General features: G+C 46.7%; 2 protein-coding genes across 5 annotated transcripts; both read right to left on the bottom strand.

Moving 5' to 3' along the window:
* Positions 1-7,223: 7,223 nt before the first annotated feature.
* LOC109759411 (uncharacterized) lies at positions 7,224-13,459 on the bottom strand. Of its 2 annotated transcripts, XM_073501094.1 has the most exons (11): positions 13,348-13,459; positions 13,096-13,206; positions 12,457-12,618; positions 12,081-12,179; positions 11,453-11,941; positions 11,130-11,318; positions 9,480-10,679; positions 8,767-9,405; positions 8,353-8,607; positions 7,724-7,959; positions 7,224-7,573 (listed from the first exon to the last, which is right to left on the bottom strand). In XM_073501094.1, exons 1-3 carry the CDS (start codon positions 13,456-13,458, stop codon positions 12,457-12,459), a joined length of 384 nt encoding a protein of 127 aa, XP_073357195.1. In that variant the 5' UTR covers position 13,459; the 3' UTR covers positions 7,224-7,573; positions 7,724-7,959; positions 8,353-8,607; positions 8,767-9,405; positions 9,480-10,679; positions 11,130-11,318; positions 11,453-11,941; positions 12,081-12,179. The 2 variants fall into 2 exon arrangements, 1 of the variants encoding a protein (XP_073357195.1); XR_012187267.1 differs by lacking the exon at positions 13,348-13,459 and having other exon boundaries at positions 12,738-13,200.
* A 2,493-nt stretch (positions 13,460-15,952) lies between these two features.
* LOC141020534 (uncharacterized) lies at positions 15,953-19,099 on the bottom strand. Of its 3 annotated transcripts, XM_045229723.2 has the most exons (7): positions 18,895-19,026; positions 18,698-18,743; positions 17,647-18,406; positions 17,505-17,563; positions 17,262-17,390; positions 16,765-16,900; positions 15,953-16,498 (listed from the first exon to the last, which is right to left on the bottom strand). In XM_045229723.2, exons 3-7 carry the CDS (start codon positions 18,349-18,351, stop codon positions 16,196-16,198), a joined length of 1,332 nt encoding a protein of 443 aa, XP_045085658.1. In that variant the 5' UTR covers positions 18,352-18,406; positions 18,698-18,743; positions 18,895-19,026; the 3' UTR covers positions 15,953-16,195. The 3 variants fall into 3 exon arrangements, with proteins under 3 accessions (XP_045085658.1, XP_073357194.1, XP_073357193.1); XM_073501093.1 differs by lacking the exon at positions 18,698-18,743 and having other exon boundaries at positions 15,953-16,565; positions 18,895-19,099; XM_073501092.1 differs by lacking the exon at positions 18,698-18,743 and having other exon boundaries at positions 18,895-19,099.
* Between the last annotated feature and the right edge of the window lie 268 nt (positions 19,100-19,367).

The following is a 19,367-nucleotide window of genomic DNA, read 5'->3' as shown; positions in this document are numbered from 1 at the left end:
ATCTCTATAGATCTTGATGCCTAATATATAAGCAGCTTCTCCAAGGTCCTTCATTAAAAAACACTTATTCAAATAGGCCTTTATACTTTCCAAGAATTCTATATCATTTCCCATCAATAGTATGTCATCCACATACAATAAGAGAAATGCTACAGAGCTCCCACTCACTTTCTTGTAAACACAGGCTTCTCCATAAGTCTGTGTAAACCCAAACGCTTTGATCATCTCATCGAAGAGAATGTTCCAACTCCGAGATGCTTGCACCAGCCCATAGATTGAGCGCTGGAGCTTGCATACTTTGTTAGCATTCTTAGGATCGACAAAACCTTCCGGCTGCATCATATACAATTCTTCCTTAAGGAAGCCGTTAAGGAATGCCGTTTTGACGTCCATCTGCCATATCTCATAATCATAGTATGCGGCAATCGCTAACATGATTCGGACGGACTTCAGCTTCGCTACGGGTGAGAAAGTCTCATCGTAGTCAACCCCTTGAACTTGTCGATAACCCTTAGCGACAAGTCGAGCCTTATAGATGGTCACATTACCATCCGCGTCTGTCTTCTTCTTAACGATCCATTTATTTTCTATGGCTCGCCGATCATCGGGCAAGTCAGTCAAAGTCCATACTTCATTTTCATACATGGATCCTATCTCGGATTGCATGGCTTCAAGCCATTTGTTGGAATCCGGGCCCGCCATCGCTTCTTCATAGTTCGAAGGTTCACCGTTGTCTAACAACATGATTTCCATGACAGGGTTGCCGTACCACTCTGGTGCGGAACGTGTCCTTGTGGACCTACGAAGTTCAGCAGTAACTTGATCTGAAGCTTCATGATCATCATCATTAACTTCCTCCCCAGTCGGTGTAGGCACCACAGGAACATCTTCCCGCGCTGCGCTACTTTCCGGTTCGGAAGGGGTGACTATCACCTCATCAAGTTCCACTTTCCTCCCATTTAATTCTTTCGAGAGAAACTCTTTCTCCAGAAAGGACCCGTTCTTGGCAACGAAGATCTTGCCTTCGGATCTGAGGTAGATGGTATACCCAATAGTTTCCTTAGGGTATCCTATGAAGACGCATTTCTCCGACTTGGGTTCGAGCTTTTCAGGTTGAAGTTTCTTGACATAAGCATCGCATCCCCAAACTTTTAGAAACGACAGCTTAGGTTTCTTCCCAAACCACAATTCATACGGTGTCGTCTCAACGGATTTCGACGGAGCCCTATTTAAAGTGAATGCGGTAGTCTCTAAAGCATAGCCCCAAAATGAGAGCGGTAAATCGGTAAGAGACATCATAGATCGCACCATATCCAATAGAGTGCGATTACGACGTTCGGACACATCGTTTCGCTGAGGTGTTCCAGGCGGCGTGAGTTGTGAAATGATTCCACATTTCCTTAAGTGCGCACCAAATTCGTGACTTAAATATTCTCCACCACGATCTGATCGTAAGAATTTTATTTTCCTGTCACGTTGATTCTCAACCTCACTCTGAAATTCCTTGAACTTTTCAAAGGTTTCAGACTTGTGCTTCATTAGGTAGACATACCCATATCTACTTAAGTCATCAGTGAGAGTGAGAACATAACGATATCCTCCGCGAGCCTCAACACTCATTGGACCGCACACATCGGTATGTATAATTTCCAATAAGTTGGTTGCTCGCTCCATTGTTCCGGAGAATGGAGTCTTGGTCATTTTACCCATGAGGCATGGTTCGCACGTGTCAAATCATTCGTAATCAAGAGACTCCAAAAGTCCATCTGCATGGAGCTTCTTCATGCGCTTGACACCAATGTGACCAAGGTGGCAGTGCCACAAGTATGTGGGACTATCGTTATCAACTTTACATCTTTTGGTATTCACACTATGAATATGTGTAACATCACGTTCGAGATTCATCAAGAATAAACCATTGACCAGCGGGGCATGACCATAAAACATATCTCTCATATAAATAGAACAACCATTATTCTCGGATTTAAATGAGTAGCCTTCTTGAATTAAACGAGATCCAGATACAATGTTCATGCTTAAAGCTGGCACTAAATAACAATTATTGAGGTTTAAAACTAATCCCGTAGGTAGATGCAGAGGTAGCGTGCCAACGGCGATCACATCGACCTTGGAACCATTCCCGACGCGCATCGTCACCTCGTCCTTTGCCAGTCTCCGTTTATTCCGCAGTTCCTGTTTTGAGTTACAAATATGAGCAACCGCACCGGTATCAAATACCCAGGAGCTACTACGAGTATTGGTAAGGTACACATCAATTACACGTATATCACATATACCTTTGGTGTTGCCGGCCTTCTTGTCCGCTAAGTATTTGGGGCAGTTCCGCTTCCAGTGACCACTTCCCTTGCAATAAAAGCACTCAGTCTCAGGCTTGGGTCCATTCCTTGGCTTCTTCCCAGTAACTGGCTTACCGGGCGCGGCAACTCCCTTGCCGTCCTTCTTGAAGTTCTTCTTACCCTTGCCCTTCTTGAACTTAGTGGTTTTATTCACCATCAACACTTGATGTTCTTTTCTGATCTCCACCTCCGCTGATTTCAGCATCGAATATACCTCAGGAATGGTCTTTTCCATCCCCTGCATATTGAAGTTCATCACAAAGCTCTTGTAGCTTGGTGGAAGCGACTGAAGGATTCTGTCAATGACCGCGTCATCTGGGAGATTAACTCCCAGCTGAGACAAGCGGTTGTGTAACCCAGACATTCTGAGTATGTGCTCACTAACAGAACTATTTTCCTCCATTTTACAGCTGAAGAACTTGTCGGAGACTTCATATCTCTCGACCCGGGCATGATCTTGGAAAACCATTTTCAGCTCTTCGAACATCTCGTATGCTCCATGTTTCTCAAAACGCTTTTGGAGACCTGGTTCTAAGCTGTAAAGCATGCCGCACTGAACGAGGGAGTAATCATCAGCACGTGATTGCCAAGCGTTCATAACGTCTTGGTTCTCTGGGATTGGTGCTTCACCTAGCGGTGCTTCTAGGACATAATCTTTCTTGGCAGCTATGAGGATGATCCTCAGGTTCCGGACCCAGTCCGTATAGTTGCTGCCATCATCTTTCAGCTTGGTTTTCTCTAGGAACGCGTTGAGGTTGAGGACAACGTGGGCCATTTGATCTACAAGACATATTGTAAAGATTTTAGACTAAGTTCATGATAATTAAGTTCATGTAATCAAATTACTCAATGAACTCCCACTCAGATAGACATCCCTCTAGTCATCTAAGTGAAACATGATCCGAGTTAACTAGGCCGTGTCCGATCATCACGTGAGACAGACTAGTCAAGATCGGTGAACATCTCCATGTTGATCGTATCTTCTATACGACTCATGCTCGACCTTTCGGTCCTCTATGTTCGGAGGCCATGTCTGTACATGCTAGGATCGTCAAGTCAACCTAAGTGTATTGCGTGTGTCCTGAGGCCATGTCTGTACATGCTAGGCTCGTCAACACCCGTTGTATGCGAACGTTAGAATCTATCACACCCGATCATCACGTGGTGCTTCGAAACAACGAACCTTCGCAACGGTGCACAGTTAGGGGGAACACTTTCTTGAAATTATCATAAGGGATCATCTTACTTACTACCGTCGTTCTAAGCAAATAAGATGCAAAACATGATAAACATCACATGCAATCAAATAGTGACATGATATGGCCAATATCATTTTGCTCCTTTGATCTCCATCTTCGGGGCACCATGATCATCTTCGTCACCGGCATGACACCATGATCTCCATCATTGTGTCTTCATGAAGTTGTCACGCCAACGATTACTTCTACTTCTATGGCTAACGCGTTTAGCAACAAATTAAAGTAATTTACATGGCGTTATTCATTGACACGCAGGTCATACAAAACATAAAGACAACTCCTATGGCTCCTGCCGGTTGTCATACTCATCGACATGCAAGTCGTGATTCCTATTACAAGAATATGATCAATCTCATACATCACATATATCATTCATCACATCTTTTGGCCATATCACATCACAAGGCACATGCTGCAAAAACAAGTTAGACGTCCTATAATTGTTGTTGCAAGTTTTTACGTGGCTTGTATAGGTTTCTAGCAAGAACGTTTCTTACCTACGTACAACCACAACGTGATATGCCAATTTCTATTTACCCTTCATAAGGACCCTTTTCATCGAATCCGTTTCGACTAAAGTGGGAGAGACAGACACCCGCTAGCCACCTTATGCAACTAGTGCATGTTAGTCGGTGGAACCTGTCTCACGTAAGCGTACGTGTAAGGTTGGTCCGGGCCACTTCATCCCACAATACCGCCGAAATAAGATAAGACTAGTAGCGGCAAGAAGAATTGGCAACATCTACGCCCACAACTGCTTTGTGTTCTACTCGTGCATAGTAACTACGCATAGGCCTGGCTCATGATGCCACTGTAGGGGATCGTAGCAGAACTTTTAAAATTTCCTACGCATCACCAAGATCCATCTATGGAGTATACTAGCAACGAGGGGAAAGGAGTGCATCTACATACCCTTGTAGATCGCGAGCGGAAGCTTTCCAATGAACGGGGTTGATGGAGTCGTACTCGCCGTGATCCAAATCACCGATGACCGAGTGCCGAACGGACGGCACCTCCGCGTTCAACACACGTACCGAGCAACGACGTCTCCTCCTTCTTGATCCAGCAAGGGGGAAGGAGAGGTTGATGGAGATCCAGCAGCATGACGGCGTGGTGGTGGATGTAGCGGGATCTCGGCAGGGCTTCGCCAAGCTTCTGCGAAAGGGAGAGGTGTTGCAGGGGAGGAGGGAGGCGCCAAGGGCTGTGGTATTGCTGCCCTCCCTCCCCCCCTTTTATATAGGCCCCCTGGGGGGGGCGCCGGCCAAGAACCCATCTATGGGGGGGGGGGCGGCCAGGGGGGGGGGAACTTCCCCCCCAAGTCAAGTGGGGCGCCCCCACCCTAGGGTTTCCAACCCTAGGCGCAGGGGGAGGCCCATGGGGAGCGCCCCAGCCCACTAAGGGCTGGTTCCCTTCCCACTTCAGCCCATGGGGCCCTCCGGGATAGGTGGCCCCACCCGGTGGACCCCCGGAACCCTTCCGGTGGTCCCGCTACAATACCGATAACCCCCGAAACTTTCCCGGTGGCCGAAACTGGACTTCCTATATATAATTCTTCACCTCCGGACCATTCCGGAACTCCTCGTGACGTCCGGGATCTCATCCGGGACTCCGAACAACTTTCGGGTTTCCGCATACTCATATCTCTACAAGCCTAGCGTCACCGAACCTTAAGTGTGTAGACCCTACGGGTTCGGGAGACATGCAGACATGACCGAGACGCCTCTCCGGTCAATAACCAACAGCGGGATCTGGATACCCATGTTGGCTCCCACATGTTCCACGATGATCTCATCGGATGAACCACGATGTCGAGGATTCAATCAATCCCGTATACAATTCCCTTTGTCAATCGGTATGTTTAATTGCCCGAGATTCGATCGTCGGTATCCCAATACCTTGTTCAATCTCGTTACCGGCAAGTCTCTTTACTCGTACCGCAATGCATGATCCCGTGACTAATTCCTTAGTCACATTGAGCTCATTATGATGATGCATTACCGAGTGGGCCCAGAGATACCTCTCCGTCATACGGAGTGACAAATCCCAGTCTCGATCCGTGCCAACCCAACAGACACTTTCGGAGATACCCGTAGTGTACCTTTATAGTCACCCAGTTACGTTGTGACGTTTGGCACACCCAAAGTACTCCTACGGTATCCGGGAGTTGCACGATCTCATGGTCTAAGGAGAAGATACTTGACATTGGAAAAGCTCTAGCAAACGAACTACACGATCTTTGAGCTATGCTTAGGATTGGGTCTTGTCCATCACATCATTCTCCTAATGATGTGATCCCGTTATCAATGACATCCAATGTCCATAGTCAGGAAACCATGACTATCTGTTGATCAATGAGCTAGTCAACTAGAGGCTTACTAGGGACACGTTGTGGTCTATGTATTCACACATGCATTACGATTTCCAGATAACACAATTATAGCATGAACAATAGACAATTACCATGAACAAAGAAATATAATAATAACCATTTATTATTGCCTCCAGGGCATATTTCCAACAATTCGGACCAGAGGGGGAGGGGCGCGTGGCCTGCCCTGGCCGGACCCTCTCTCTCTCCACTAGGGCCCAACAAGGCCCATTAACCCTCGGGGGGTTCCGATAACCCCTCCGGCACTCCGGTAAAATCCCGATTTCACCCGGAGCTCTTCCGACGTCCAAATATAGGCTTCCAATATATCAATCTTTATGTCTCGACCATTTCGAGACTCCTCGTCATGTTCGTGATCATATTCGGGACTCCAAACTACCTTCGGTACATCAAAACATATAAACTCATAATACCGATCGTCACAGAACTTTAAGCGTGTGGACCCTACGGCTTCGAGAACTATGTACACATGACCGAGACACGTCTCCGGTCAATAACCAATAGCGGAACCTGGATGCTCATATTGGTTCCTACATATTCTGCGAAGATCTTTATCGGTCAAACCGCACAACAACATACGTTGTTCCCTTTGTCATCGGTATGTTACTTGCCCGAGATTCGATCGTCGGTATCTTAATACCTAACTCAACCTCGTTACCGGCAAGTCTCTTTACTCGTTCCGTAATGCATCATCCCACAACTAACTCGTTAGTCACATTGCTTGCAAGGCTTTTAGTGATGTGCATTACCGAGAGGGCCCAGAGATACCTCTCCGACAATCGGAGTGACAAATCCTAATCTTGATCTATGCCAACTCAACAAGTACCATCGGAGACACCTGTAGAGCACCTTTATAATCACCCAGTTACGTTATGATGTTTGGTAGCACACAAAGTGTTCCTCCGGTAATCGGGAGTTGCATAATCTCATAGTCATAGGAACATGTATAAGTCATGAAGAAAGAAATAGCAGTAAACTAAGTGATCAAGTGCTAAGATAACAAAATGGGTCAAGTCAATCACATAATTCTCCTAATGATGTGATCCCGTTAATCAAATGAAAACTCATGTCTATGGCTAGGAAACTCAACCATCTTTGATCAACGAGCTAGTCAAGTAGAGGCATACTAGTGACACTATGTTTGTCTATGTATTCACACATGTATTATGTTTCCGGTTAATACAATTCTAGCATGAATAATAAACATTTATCATGATATGAGGAAATAAATAATAACTTTATTATTGCCTTTAGGGCATATTTCCTTCACATAGTACACGGACATAGTTTTAAAAGAACAAGTTGATACCTTACATTCCTCAGCCACAGAATGTAAGGTAGGCGTGTGGTATGGAGCACCACGTGATCACTTGTACTTCTTGTTGGCTTTCTTGACAGCTTCCTCTATGAACTCTCATGCGTTGGCCCGCGTGTTGAAATCTTCATTCATCAACCGGTTCCATGTGTATATTTTGCGGAGCTCGACGACCATTGCAGCTGTGACGATAGGGACCTGTCGACCTTCCCACTTTACAAGGTATTCCAACATGTGAAAGCCACAGTCATGCCTATAAAGAAAAGAATCAGGTCAACTAAAGAGAACAGAAAAAATCATAAACTTCAATGCAGAGGTGACAAAAAAGGTTTGGGATTGGTGTGGAGGACACATGGAAAAAGATACTAATTACCGGTTTCCTTGCTTCGTAGTCGCGACGTACTCGATTGGGAAATGACCGATCTAGACCCTTGAGTTTTCGTAGTGACGGTTCCATGTCTCTTTGAGGTTGTTGATGAAGAGTTCAGCATGCGTAGTAAGGTCTGCATCAGCTTCTCAACGCATTGAATCTAGCACCTCAAATCGTTGGTTCTTCAGGGCAAGGCAAATCGCATAGTGGTGACCACACTTGTCATGTGGGTCGTGTGGTGCAAGCTCCTGGAACATGGGGAACAGTACCTGCAAAGTAAGATAAAGGAAAAAGAAAAGGGAGAGTTCACATCAAAAACAGCAATGATGTAGTTGGAGAAATGATATGTAAAGATATCGCCGGATGCACTAAGAGGTACATGAATGAGAAAGCAGCAAGTGTCCAAAAGTACACCCACAAAGAATATTTAGTTGCCATGTGTAATTAAAAGAAGTTGCCATCCATGTATGAACAAAGTTGCCCAGTATTTTAGTTGAAGTTGCCACATAAGTTGCATTAAGAAGCAGTCAAACCCATTTTACATGGCAGCTGTTGCCACATGAAACAGCTGTCACAAAACGGTGTGTAGCCCACATGTGAAGCATAGCTACTGGCAAAACATAGCATGGGAGGAAAATGTGCAAAAAAGAAGGAATACTCACACATTTCTTCATTGTGAGCTTGAATTCACCATGCGCAGCAAAATGCTTCCTCGGGATTTTATGGTGGAAGTCACCATCCCATATTTTGCAGGTCACACTGTACTGCATGATTGTTTTGTCGGGACAAATATCCATATGCCTGTTGATGAAGTCAATCCCACACGCAACTACATTCTTCGACATTTTACCAAGTGGCCTCACAGACTCGGCAAGATCACCCAGGGTCAACGTACGTCGCATCATATAATCTTGGTTCTGTCCAAACATGAGCTGTATAAAAATGATATAACATGAAAGAATCATGTCTACTAAGTAAAAAAATAGAAATAAAATGTAAACAAAGCATCTCTAGAATAGCAAAAGGAAAATAAATAAGAGGAAAGCAAGTGAGGGGTTATGTGGTGTGGGCATTACGCTTTCAGCTCCTTCATGTGCTTGCTGTTGGACCTCGCATTTCCAAAACGGTTGACAATATCGTACATCTGGTTCTGCTCCTTTGTGGCCTTGACTTCGGGCTCATAATCATCCGCGGGCGGTGCGTGAACTACCCTATGCTGCCTCACAGAACCAGGGGTGGAACTTCTAACGGTATCCTCAGATACCGACTCAGCAGGCACGTTAGAACTTGATTGCCCCTGACCTCGTAAGGACCTCCTCTGCAATGCTGCCTCCTCAATCCTGCGGTAAGCTTCATCAAGTGACGGTGTAATCTCCTCAGGGGTGGCTGCAAGGATCAAACAGTGGGTTAGGATACCTGGAAACAAAACAAGTTTATTGTGAAAGAAAGGGTGCAGAATATGAAATGTAGGTGCAAAAATAGGGAGTTGCCATGTGGAGGCAACTCCAGTTGCCAGGTGTAGTGCACTGTAGTTGCCATGTGGCAACAACTATAGTTGCCACGTGGGTTGAACTGTAGTTTCCATGTTGCAGCGACTCCAGTTGCCATGTGCTTCGTGACTGGAATTGCAACATGGCAACAAACTGTAGGTGACATGGTGCAGCAACTCCAGTTGCCATGTGCATCAGATGAGATTTGCCATCACCAGTGAGAAACTAAAAAAAAGCTTGTGACAAACGTCAGACTAAAAAATGTATAAAACAAAATGATAAACACACAAAAAATGTACCTTGCACTATCAGCTCTACAAACTTCACAGCCTAGCTTCCTGCCATCAGCCATTGGTTGCGCCATCATTGGGGCCATGCCTGCCGGGAAAGCAAAGGCAACTGACATAGGATCTTGCACCACTGGTTCATCTTGACTGCGATCGATGCCAAGGCTACAGCTCGGTGGGGTGAAGGCCATTGGGTGCCTCTCCTCCCTACCAGCCGGATCGCGAGGAAGTTGCTCCACAGAATCCATGGATGACAGATCAACAAACATTTCTGCCTCATCTGCTGCAGTATCATCAGGCTTATTAGTAGGGCGGGGCGTGCTGCCAGCGGTATCAACCGCAACTTTCTTGCCAATCTTCTTGTTTGGGCTATATGGGACACCAATGTTGACTGGGAGCTTAGAAGTGTGCAGATTTAAGCTGGGGTTCTCCATGGCGGGTAAAGACACAGTCTACTCCGGACGTTCACCTCCGTCAGTCGTGCCCGGCTTGACACCCGCGTCAGTTGCACTCCGGACTGTTGTTTTCTCCATAACATTGCTTTTGGCAGGTGGTGGGAACAGTGTGGACGCAAGCACATAACCAGCGTCATCTCTGCTGTTCCTAGCTACAGCTGGTGCATTGGGTATGTCTGCAGATTGCTTGCGGGGGCTACGCCGCCTAGGTGGAAGACCAACTCGCGTAATGGTCGCCGTAGCAACCTCTGGACCACCAGAAGCTGGAGCTGTTGTGCCAAGATTCTCATGTGTGGATGGCATCTCATTCTGAATTGTCGCCGCAACCCCTTCTTCCATGGACGCAGAAGTGCCACCAGCCACACGCTTGGAATCTGTATCAGATGAGCGGGAATCTTCCTTGCTTAGGTTGATATCGGGAGCGTGCACTTCAACACTTGCTGATCGGGTGGCATGGGTCACAGCAGCATCCTTCATTGCCAGCAGAGTGGGCAATATCTCAGCAGTCCTGGCAGATACTGACTCATCACTCCCAGATGTACGGATGCCTGTTGTTGTAGCCTGCACATCTGCAACTGGCGAAGATGGTCGGCCGCTTGCATCAGAGCTAGTGGGAATAGTGGATGGTGCAGCAGCAGTTTTGTCGACTGGCGCCTCATGAACATCTGAGTTGCCACCTGTCGACAGCTTTGAATGAATGTGTTCGAGAGGGTCTCTAGTGTTCTACTTGCTCACGCGTGTAGTAGTCTTCTTCACCCTGCAAGAAAAGCACATGATAAGTATAAAAATTTGAACAAAATAGTTGCCATGGTAGCCATCTTAAAAATGAAAAAAATGTGTGATGTGCCAGAGCTGCCATTTGAGAACTAGGTATGGATGAGCACACAAGACAATGTAGGGGGGTGGAAGCCAGTGGTAAGCTGGTAGTTTCCATATAAGTGGAATAAGAATTGCCATCTGGCCTAGTTAGCAGTTGCCATGCAGAACAAGCAGGAGTTGCCATGCAGCAAAAAAAATAGATCATAAGAAAATAGCAGTTGCCATGTGGGACTGATGGCAGTAGCCCATGTGGCAAGCTGGACAGCTGCATTGAAAAGCAAACGGGTAGTTGCCGCATAAATGTATAAACTAAAAAGGTTGTATATGATCTACAATGCATCAAGCGAAAATGTAGCACTATGACAATAAAAAAACAGGGTTAACCTACTTCTTGACTGTCTTCCTCAAGTCTACCAACACGACAGGATCCCCGGTGTTGGACGTCGACGTACGAGGAGACAACCTAGTGGAAGGGGTGTCACCAGCAATGGGGGCACCCTTGTTCAATCGGGCAGAAACACGGGTTGGCGTTGGTGCTTGTTTCTTCATAACTGCTCGTCCACCAGCTGTCGCCTCACTGCACGTATAAAAAATGGCAAAAAAGGTACCAAGTGTGAGACACGAAAATCATGCCACGCTTAGCAAACAATGAAAAAAAGGGTCGGCCTGTTAAAAAGGAGAGACAAACAAAACACTAAATAGATGTCGAACCTCCTCCTAGCAACTAAGGGATCGGTCCTAGACCTCTTGCCAACAGAGCCCTGCCCAACATCCTCTGGAGCCCTGCCCCTCTTTGAGGGCGACACCCCCTTGTCTCTCGCAACTGTCTGTTCAATGACTTTCTCCGGTGGGGGGACATCTGGTGCAGCCTTGTCCTTCTTACCACCTGCACGTACTTCAACATGTTCATCGAGTTTCATGTTACACATTCTCCATGTCATCATCATCGTCCTTGTCGAGACCAACATCTCCATCTAGTTCATCTTGTGTGTCAGGAAGCTCCTGGGGGCTGTTGTAGTCATACCGGCCATGACAACCAGTTGGTCGATGTGTCTGTTCTGCAACAAATGGTGTGAACTGCCTCGCAACCGCGTCACTGTCAGAGCCATTAAGTATCGTCCAACCCTCAACCAACTTCCCGAGCAAGCTGGTCAAGCCGGAAGCAAACTACCCAACTAGATGCTCAACAGGTGCCCTCGCCTGTGCACGAAACAAAAAGCACAGTAACCAACCATATTAGAGTCACGTGCGCAAGAACAAATAAACCAAAACAACCATAGAGATATATCAAAAAAAGAGAAAAACAATTTCAAAAAACAAAATAAACATCCTTGATTACCTCAGCAGGACAAGACGGAGCTGAGTGCACGTCCATCCACTTGCCAAAGTTTTGAGGCACACCAAACACGTTGTAGTCTATAGCATGCTTGGCCATCAGCTGGAAATCATCAAAAACAACTAGGATGTAAGAGAGAAAATAATGAACAATGACTAACAATTCATGTATTGCAAAAAAGAGGGAGAAAATAGAAGTTTCAACACGGATGGCGGAGTTGCCGTGTGGTGTCAGACATGGGTGCCATGCGCAGACAGCCATGGCTGACAAGGTATTCATCTCTTGTTAGCCACAGATGGTTGCCGTATGGGGATTTTTTTCATATGTTATGCAACATCGAAATTGAAGAATGCCGTGCAAGAAAGGAGGCAGAACTAACCTACAGTTTCCCATATTTCGTATCAGTTACCCTGTCTGCGGCAAGCACAGCCTTGACAGCATCGTACGTCCACGCAGAGACAACAAACTTATGTGGAGGCAGCGGGCCTCCTATCCTAGTAAAGTCGACGGTGGACAGATCAAGACGATCAACGTACATGAGCTGGTATACACAATTTAAAAGAAAAAAAGTCAGTTGCCATCATGCTATTTTGAAAAAAGAAGCTAATGTAGAGTCCTTCAGTCATCAAGTCGAAAGGGAATGAAAGGGAAAAGATTTACCATCTATCTGTGTTAGTTGCCATCATGTTGTGCCGGCAGTTGCCATGTTGTTATGATGATAGTTGCCACAAGGTCAACATCATGGTTGCCATGCATATTATACAAACAGAGAGTGGATGTATGAAATGAACATTTTTTTTGTGTTGTTGAAAAATGCTATTGCCTTGAAGGCAGCAACCAAAGATGCCATGGATCAAACAGAAGTCACTTTCACATGTAAACAATTCACATAAACAATGAAAACAAAGGGTAGCCATGAACGATCTTGTACCGTTCACACTTATCAACAACTGCCATGTTGATTTGGGAAAACATTCAAGCGTGGTAAGAGTATTTGCAAAAGAGTAGGGAAAAATACCATTAAGTGCAAGCGACAGCCCTTCTGGTACATCTTGTCTGAGAATGCATCATGCAGGAAATCCGCGATGAATTTACACCAATTTATGTTCTTCACGTCTTTCAGCTTTGCCTGCACGACACAAATTTTAGGAGAAAAAGTTGCCGCATCAGCATTCAAATGAAAGCATCAAAAAACTGGCAGTGACTAGCTTACAAATGACATCAAAATCAAAAGATTGAAGGAAGAAAGGAGTAGAGATAGAGCATTCACCAGGATAGGGAAGCACTTGTTGCTTGGGCGAAGAGATCTGGTAGGCGCAAAAACAGCTGAGATCAGGTACATGAGGAGCTTCATCTTAAAAACCTCGCCATGGGTTTTCATGCCCTCCAGCGAAGTTGCCAGCACAGTCGTATTCGGCATGGATGCCATCCCAGGAAACAAACGGGCGAACAAGGATTCTTCACCTCGTACGGGACTTTGATTTCTCCCTGGGGCACACCCAAAGTGCAGAACACGGATTCCTTGTCCAAAGGCAGTCTTCCACGTCCCGGAATCACAAATTTCCTGGAGGCAGGATCATAAATCTCACCGAGCCAGTCGCATATAGGGTTCACTAGGTTCTTGCACCGAACATCCATCAGAGCATGCATCCCCATCTCACTAGCAGCTCCCTTCTGCTCGTCAGTAAATCCCTCGGTCAATATAGTCAGGCGTTCTTGTGAAACCCTATTGCGATAACGTTTCTTCTTCTGCATAACAGACAAATGATCATTTGTTGCCATGTTTGAGTGTCGTGAAAATTTGGTTTCTAACAGAAGATTACAAATTCAATGTGACATTAAAACATATGGGGGTGGAAAGTGACCTCATCGCCATCTTTTGTACGACCAGTTGCGCGATTCTGTTGCGGTAACTCCATGAAGTCACCATCATCGTCTTGATGTTCGCCGCGAGCCATTGTGCTGAGGTAAGAACAAAACACATGTGAGGGTGAAATGAAAACACATCCGACAGATACAGAAAGAACTGCATAAAGTAAGTATTCACTTGATATCATCGATGAACAAAAAAAATTAAGACTCTAATGGTTGCCCCAAAGTTTAAGCATCTGAAAGAGGACACTAACTGCCATGTGCTGAACATGCACAAAAAGGGAGAAAAAATAAATCAAAATGGAAAAGCAATTGCAGAAGCATGGCAAACTGGACGTGTATGAGCTTATGAAGGACGCAGGTGCCAGCTAGCAGAATCTACTTGCCATATTGGCTCAATTGAAAGTGGCAAAATGAGGCAAGATCATAGGAACACCCACACCCCCCTAGGATTGTCCAACAACAAATGTGACAACTAAACACATTGGCTTCATAAAAAATGTACAGATCGTAAGGCACTTTAAAAATGTTCAAGTTGCTATGTTAGCACAAGACACTACAAAATAGGCACACATCTTCCACTGCACAAACATATAATGTGGCAACTCACACCCTGGCCTCATATAAAAATGAGTTGCCATGTGTTCACAAGCAAATGTACTAGGTTCAAGTTGCGATGTTAAATGCAAGGCACTTAAAAAAAGGGCAGACAACTTCCACTACACAGCATGTAATGTGGCAATTCACACCCTGGCCTCATATAAAAAATGAGTTGCCATGTAATACAACCAAATATGTTCAGAAATACAACTTCCACTACACAGCATGTAATGTGGCAATTCACACCCTGGCCTCATATAAAAAATGAGTTGCCATGTAATACAACCAATATGTTCAGAAATCACAAGTCAGCATGGCACAACGCAAACTAAGTCTATAGTATAGTGAATTTGCCCATTATCCTGCCTACAGCATGGCAACAGCCATAGTGTGTTCACAAAATTAGTTGCCACATGGAAAGCATATTTGTGGCAACTGACACAGTTGATCAGGAAATTAGTTGCCATCAGTGAAGATAGTTGTTGAAAATGCCATGGCTGCCATTATCCTACACTTTTAAATGCACATAACTAGATCTAGGGTTCATTCGCAACTATCATATCCTGAAATTTAACAACAAAAAACTCCCTACACTGATGGCCATAGCATTCCGAAGCAATACATAACTAACATCTAGAAAAATCGCCGGTTCAATCTCAAGGCAGAACCCGGATGTGGCTGCGGACAGGCCGATCCACACCGGCATGGCTGCCACCGCTGCGGCGACGAAACTGCGCAATGCCGCCCTAAACGGCAAGCACCGGACTCCACCGCCGACAGGGACGCGAAGCACCGCGAAACCACCGGAATCTCGAGCGGAAATTGACCACATAGAGGGGGGGGGGGGAATGCAGGCAGGAATGTGAGCGTGGGATGGAGCATTACCTTCAATCTGCGGCTCTCCGGCGACGACGCTCCGGTCCGGCGAGCCCCACCAACGGTCGCGAATGCCGTCGACTCTTCCGCCTCCGCCGCCGCCTACTCCTCTCGGCTTCTCCTCCAATCGACTGAACTGGTATGGACGGTGGGTTGGGGGAGTAATGAAGTGGAGGGGAGTAATGGAACCGCGAGGGGAGGGGGGGCGAAGTGGCGAGACGTGGTAGACGGCAACCGCAGTCGGGCGTGGCGTGCGGGCGCGATGGCAGTTCCACCGCACGCCCCGACTGGCAACCGTTGACCGCGGAGAGAAAACCGGCGTGTGGGCGAACTCCCTCATACGCCACACACACGAATTGTCCTACGTGGCAAACAAAATCAACATTTTCGTGCCAAGATTTGTGCAAAAGGCACTGGACGGCGATCGAGGCGTGTGGGCGAGTTGGCTAACGCCCACACGTGTGGGCGTTAGTGTTTCCGAAGAAAAAAAAGGTAGTGCTCCTGCCGGTTACTCGGGAAAAAAAAACTTTTCTCCTAAAAAAATCCTGCTTTCTCTAGATCCAATGTACAGTTCTGTAGTCACTCATCAATACATCTCACCTATGTATACTTTGTCCTACACCAACGATTGCTATTTCTTTCAACACCATTTCAAGGCTTCCAAAACATGCTCTAACAGGTGACAGCATGCACTGCATACCAAGAACCGTATGCCTGAATTTTTCTAGTACTTCTGACGCATAATTCCGTCTACCGACATGCACCATCATCTATCTCCGTGGAACCATTTGCCCGGATTCATCCTTCTCAAATATCCTTGCGATCCACTCATTCCAAACCGTTCTGCGCCTGCCACTGTCAAGCAGCACTGGCGATGCCTCGCTCTCATCGGGGTTTGCATTTTCGTCGAATGTTCCGTATGTTGACGGCAGCTTAACATCTGCGATCCCTAGCGCGACAGCACGCCTCAGGGCCGCCTGCTGCTCCTCATTGTGATCCCTTGTTGCCGCGGTTTCACCATCCATCCTTTGATTCTCAGGCGCTTTCATGGTCCTCTCATGCTCCAGCATCAACTGAAATGTCAGGAAGAGACTATTTTGTAGGCAATTTGTGCATCACAGCAACTCTACAGATAAAGACCTGAAGAAAAAATATCTGGCTAGTGATGGAGAAGGGATGATGCTGAAAGAAGGTTCCACGGAAAATCAGTGCAAGTTTAAGTTTTGAAACTTCAGCCCTGATTGGTTAGTGATGGAGTGCTATTTTCTGAGAAGTACACTATCTGAATGACACTTTTATGGGGAATAACTCAATAAGAGGAGGATAGGCGTAGGCTTACATTCACTGCTCTTTGGGCTTCCCTTTCTATCCAGATAATGGCATGGTCAGAAATCGCGTTGCAAGAAAGAACTATGTGCTCAAATCTGCCGTCAACTGGAACTGCTGTTCTAACGGCAGGCGGATATCTTCCACATCTGCAGCACTTATTTCAGCAAACTATAAGTCTCAACTCTCAACCAATGTTATAAATCCAAGCAAGAACAACTAAAACGAAAATCACCCAGGACCTCTATAGCATTTCTCTTGTTCACCCAAGAACAACCAATGTTATACTATCTTGTACTCCCTCCGTTCCTAAATATAAGTCTTTTTAGACATTTCAAATGGACTACAACATACGGATGTACGTAGACATATTTTAGAGTATAGATTCATTCATTTTTCTCCGTATGTAGTCACTTGTTGAAATCTCTAGAAAGACTTATATTTAGGAATGGAGGGAGTATATTTGTAGGAAAACTTCACTAAAAACATTCCCGGTAAAACCATGCACACCTGAAAGGTTTCCTCTCAACAATGTGGTAAAGACGGCCTGGTGCGTAGAGGCGCCTTGGATCTCTTAGCATCACACTTTCAGGTATGCATGTAGCTATAAGGCAATTTCCACAGAGAAGGCATGGCAAGCTGTAGTACAAAGGAAAGGGGACTGCATCAGGCACCCTGAAAAGATACAGACTAGATAGAGAATGAACCCCTAACTGCAAGTATGAGTTACCCCATTGATCATGGTTTCTTTACCAGAAAAGTGACTTGATAATGTCTTCCAGAGGAATGTCCGTGCGAGGCAGAAAATCATCCTGTAATTTATCAAACACGAATCAGACAATACAAGCAGAATTCAGTTGGTTTGTTCATGTAACAAATGATAAAAGAAAAATACCTGAAGAATAACCGAGTTAATGACGTCGGCATAACGGACTGCCAGATTGAGCGACATGCACCTGGGAGGCGCCATGGCGAAGCACCGTATCCTCCTCCGCTCCACGCCGCCCAGCCTCTCCCTGTCGCGCACCGCCAGCAGAGCCAGCATGGCCGCGACGCCGGAGCCGAGGGAATGCCCGGCGAACGTGAGCGTGTAGCCGGGGTTCGTGGCCAGGAGGTCCCTCAGCGCGTCGCACTCGGCGTCGAGCACCCACTCGGCGGCCTTGAGCAGGCCGTTGTGCACGTAGCCGCCGTCGAAGCCCGCCTGGCCGATCCTGTTGTCCAGCAGCACGGCGTAGTCGCTCTCCTTGGCCATGTCCATGCCGCGGACGGCGAGCACGACGTCCGCGTGCCGGTGATCGACGTACAGCAGGTACGTCGGGGCGCGCCCCTGCGCGTGCTCGGGCGTCCTCCGCCGCACCACCCACCGGGGCTCGATGCCGTAGCCGCCCGGGGGCGCCCACTGCGGGGTCTCCAGGTCGTCCTCGTAGACCGCCAGGATGAACCGGCATAGCCGCGGCACCGGCTCGAACTCGCCGGAGGAGGCGAGGCCCCAGGTCTCGCTGTCGTAGCCGGTGGTGTGGAGGCAGCGCTGCCACACCCACCGCGTGCAGGCCAGGCAGTACACGCACTCCACCACCGGCAAGCAGCACGCGATGGACATCACGCCGGTGGGACTTCACGGTTCAGTGGTGTGGCGACGCCGACAAATGGAAGGTCTGCACAAAAAGAAAGAAATATAAGGTTGGGTTGTTCTGAGAAACATTCAGAAATGATTTGCTTGCTACTAGTGGGGAAATGATAATCTGAGGATAAATTTCGAATACAACAAAACGGGGATTGTGAATCCTATGTATGATGGGAAAATCGCACGAAATCATGAGGGGATATCGAGTTCCAGCGGTAAGATTCATCACTGATTAAGCTAGGGATTTGCTCAGCTGAGACAGAAATTGCAAAAGCGGGGGCAGCGGCAGCCGGCAAGCCAGGCAGCATAAGAGAAGAAGGACCTCTATCCATCAAATTGCAGTATTCTATCCCCTGTTCCTGCCGCAACTGTAAATAGACAGAAATCACCGAAATAAACTTCTCTTGTGGGACTTGTGGAGCTTGGAACACATCCAACACCAGCGAGACAAGAAGGGAAGGGAAGGCAATCAGGTGTGATACTGATACTGAAGAACGATTACTGGAGACATCCTGTTACCTTGAAGCAGGAGGAGAGGCATCGGAGACGAGGAGTAGGTAGCGCCCGGTCGGTCTCTCTCGGGCACAGACGAACAGCAGCGAAGCGGCGAGACCAGATGCAGCTACCTTTCTTCGTGTCCAGGCAAGAGTCTCGGAAACAGCTGCGATTGCAACCTGCAACTACAAGTCAAAGAGGGGGACGTGTGGCTATTTTTTCTCTCCCTGACGCCAATCACTCCACATGTCGCTTTGTTTGTAATCTGTATCATAGACAGAATTTACTCCGTTGTCTCCACGGGAGAAGAAAAATACATTATCATTGTCTTTTCATTAATAGTAGAAGAACTTAGAACAGTGGCTAATTAAGATTAGGCCTAACCAATTTTTCTGCTAATCTAACCCCTAGACACTAACAGTGGACCCCATCTAGTCAATTAAGTTAACTAAAACAATTTCTTAGCTCTGTCCCTATGACATATGGGTCCCACTAGT

This window comes from Aegilops tauschii, chromosome 6 (genome assembly GCF_002575655.3).
Source record: "Aegilops tauschii subsp. strangulata cultivar AL8/78 chromosome 6, Aet v6.0, whole genome shotgun sequence".
Classification (NCBI taxonomy): domain Eukaryota; kingdom Viridiplantae; phylum Streptophyta; class Magnoliopsida; order Poales; family Poaceae; genus Aegilops; species Aegilops tauschii.
This window is presented reverse-complemented; position numbering and strand designations above follow the sequence as displayed.

Excerpts from the sequence above, each read along its gene's own strand:
- LOC141020534 (XM_073501092.1), bottom strand. The coding sequence starts at position 18,351 with ATGTCCATCGCGTGCTGCTTGCCGGTGGTGGAGTGCGTGTACTGCCTG. Across the intron at positions 17,564-17,646 it reads TTAACTCGGTTATTCTTCAG|GATGATTTTCTGCCTCGCAC; the intron begins GTATTTTTCTTT and ends GATAAATTACAG. Across the intron at positions 17,391-17,504 it reads ATTATCAAGTCACTTTTCTG|CTTGCCATGCCTTCTCTGTG; the intron begins GTAAAGAAACCA and ends TTTGTACTACAG.
- LOC109759411 (XM_073501094.1), bottom strand. The coding sequence starts at position 13,458 with ATGAAAACCCATGGCGAGGTTTTTAAGATGAAGCTCCTCATGTACCTG. Across the intron at positions 13,207-13,347 it reads ACAAGTGCTTCCCTATCCTG|GCAAAGCTGAAAGACGTGAA; the intron begins GTGAATGCTCTA and ends TGTGTCGTGCAG. Across the intron at positions 12,619-13,095 it reads GCTGTCGCTTGCACTTAATG|CTCATGTACGTTGATCGTCT; the intron begins GTATTTTTCCCT and ends TGTGTATACCAG.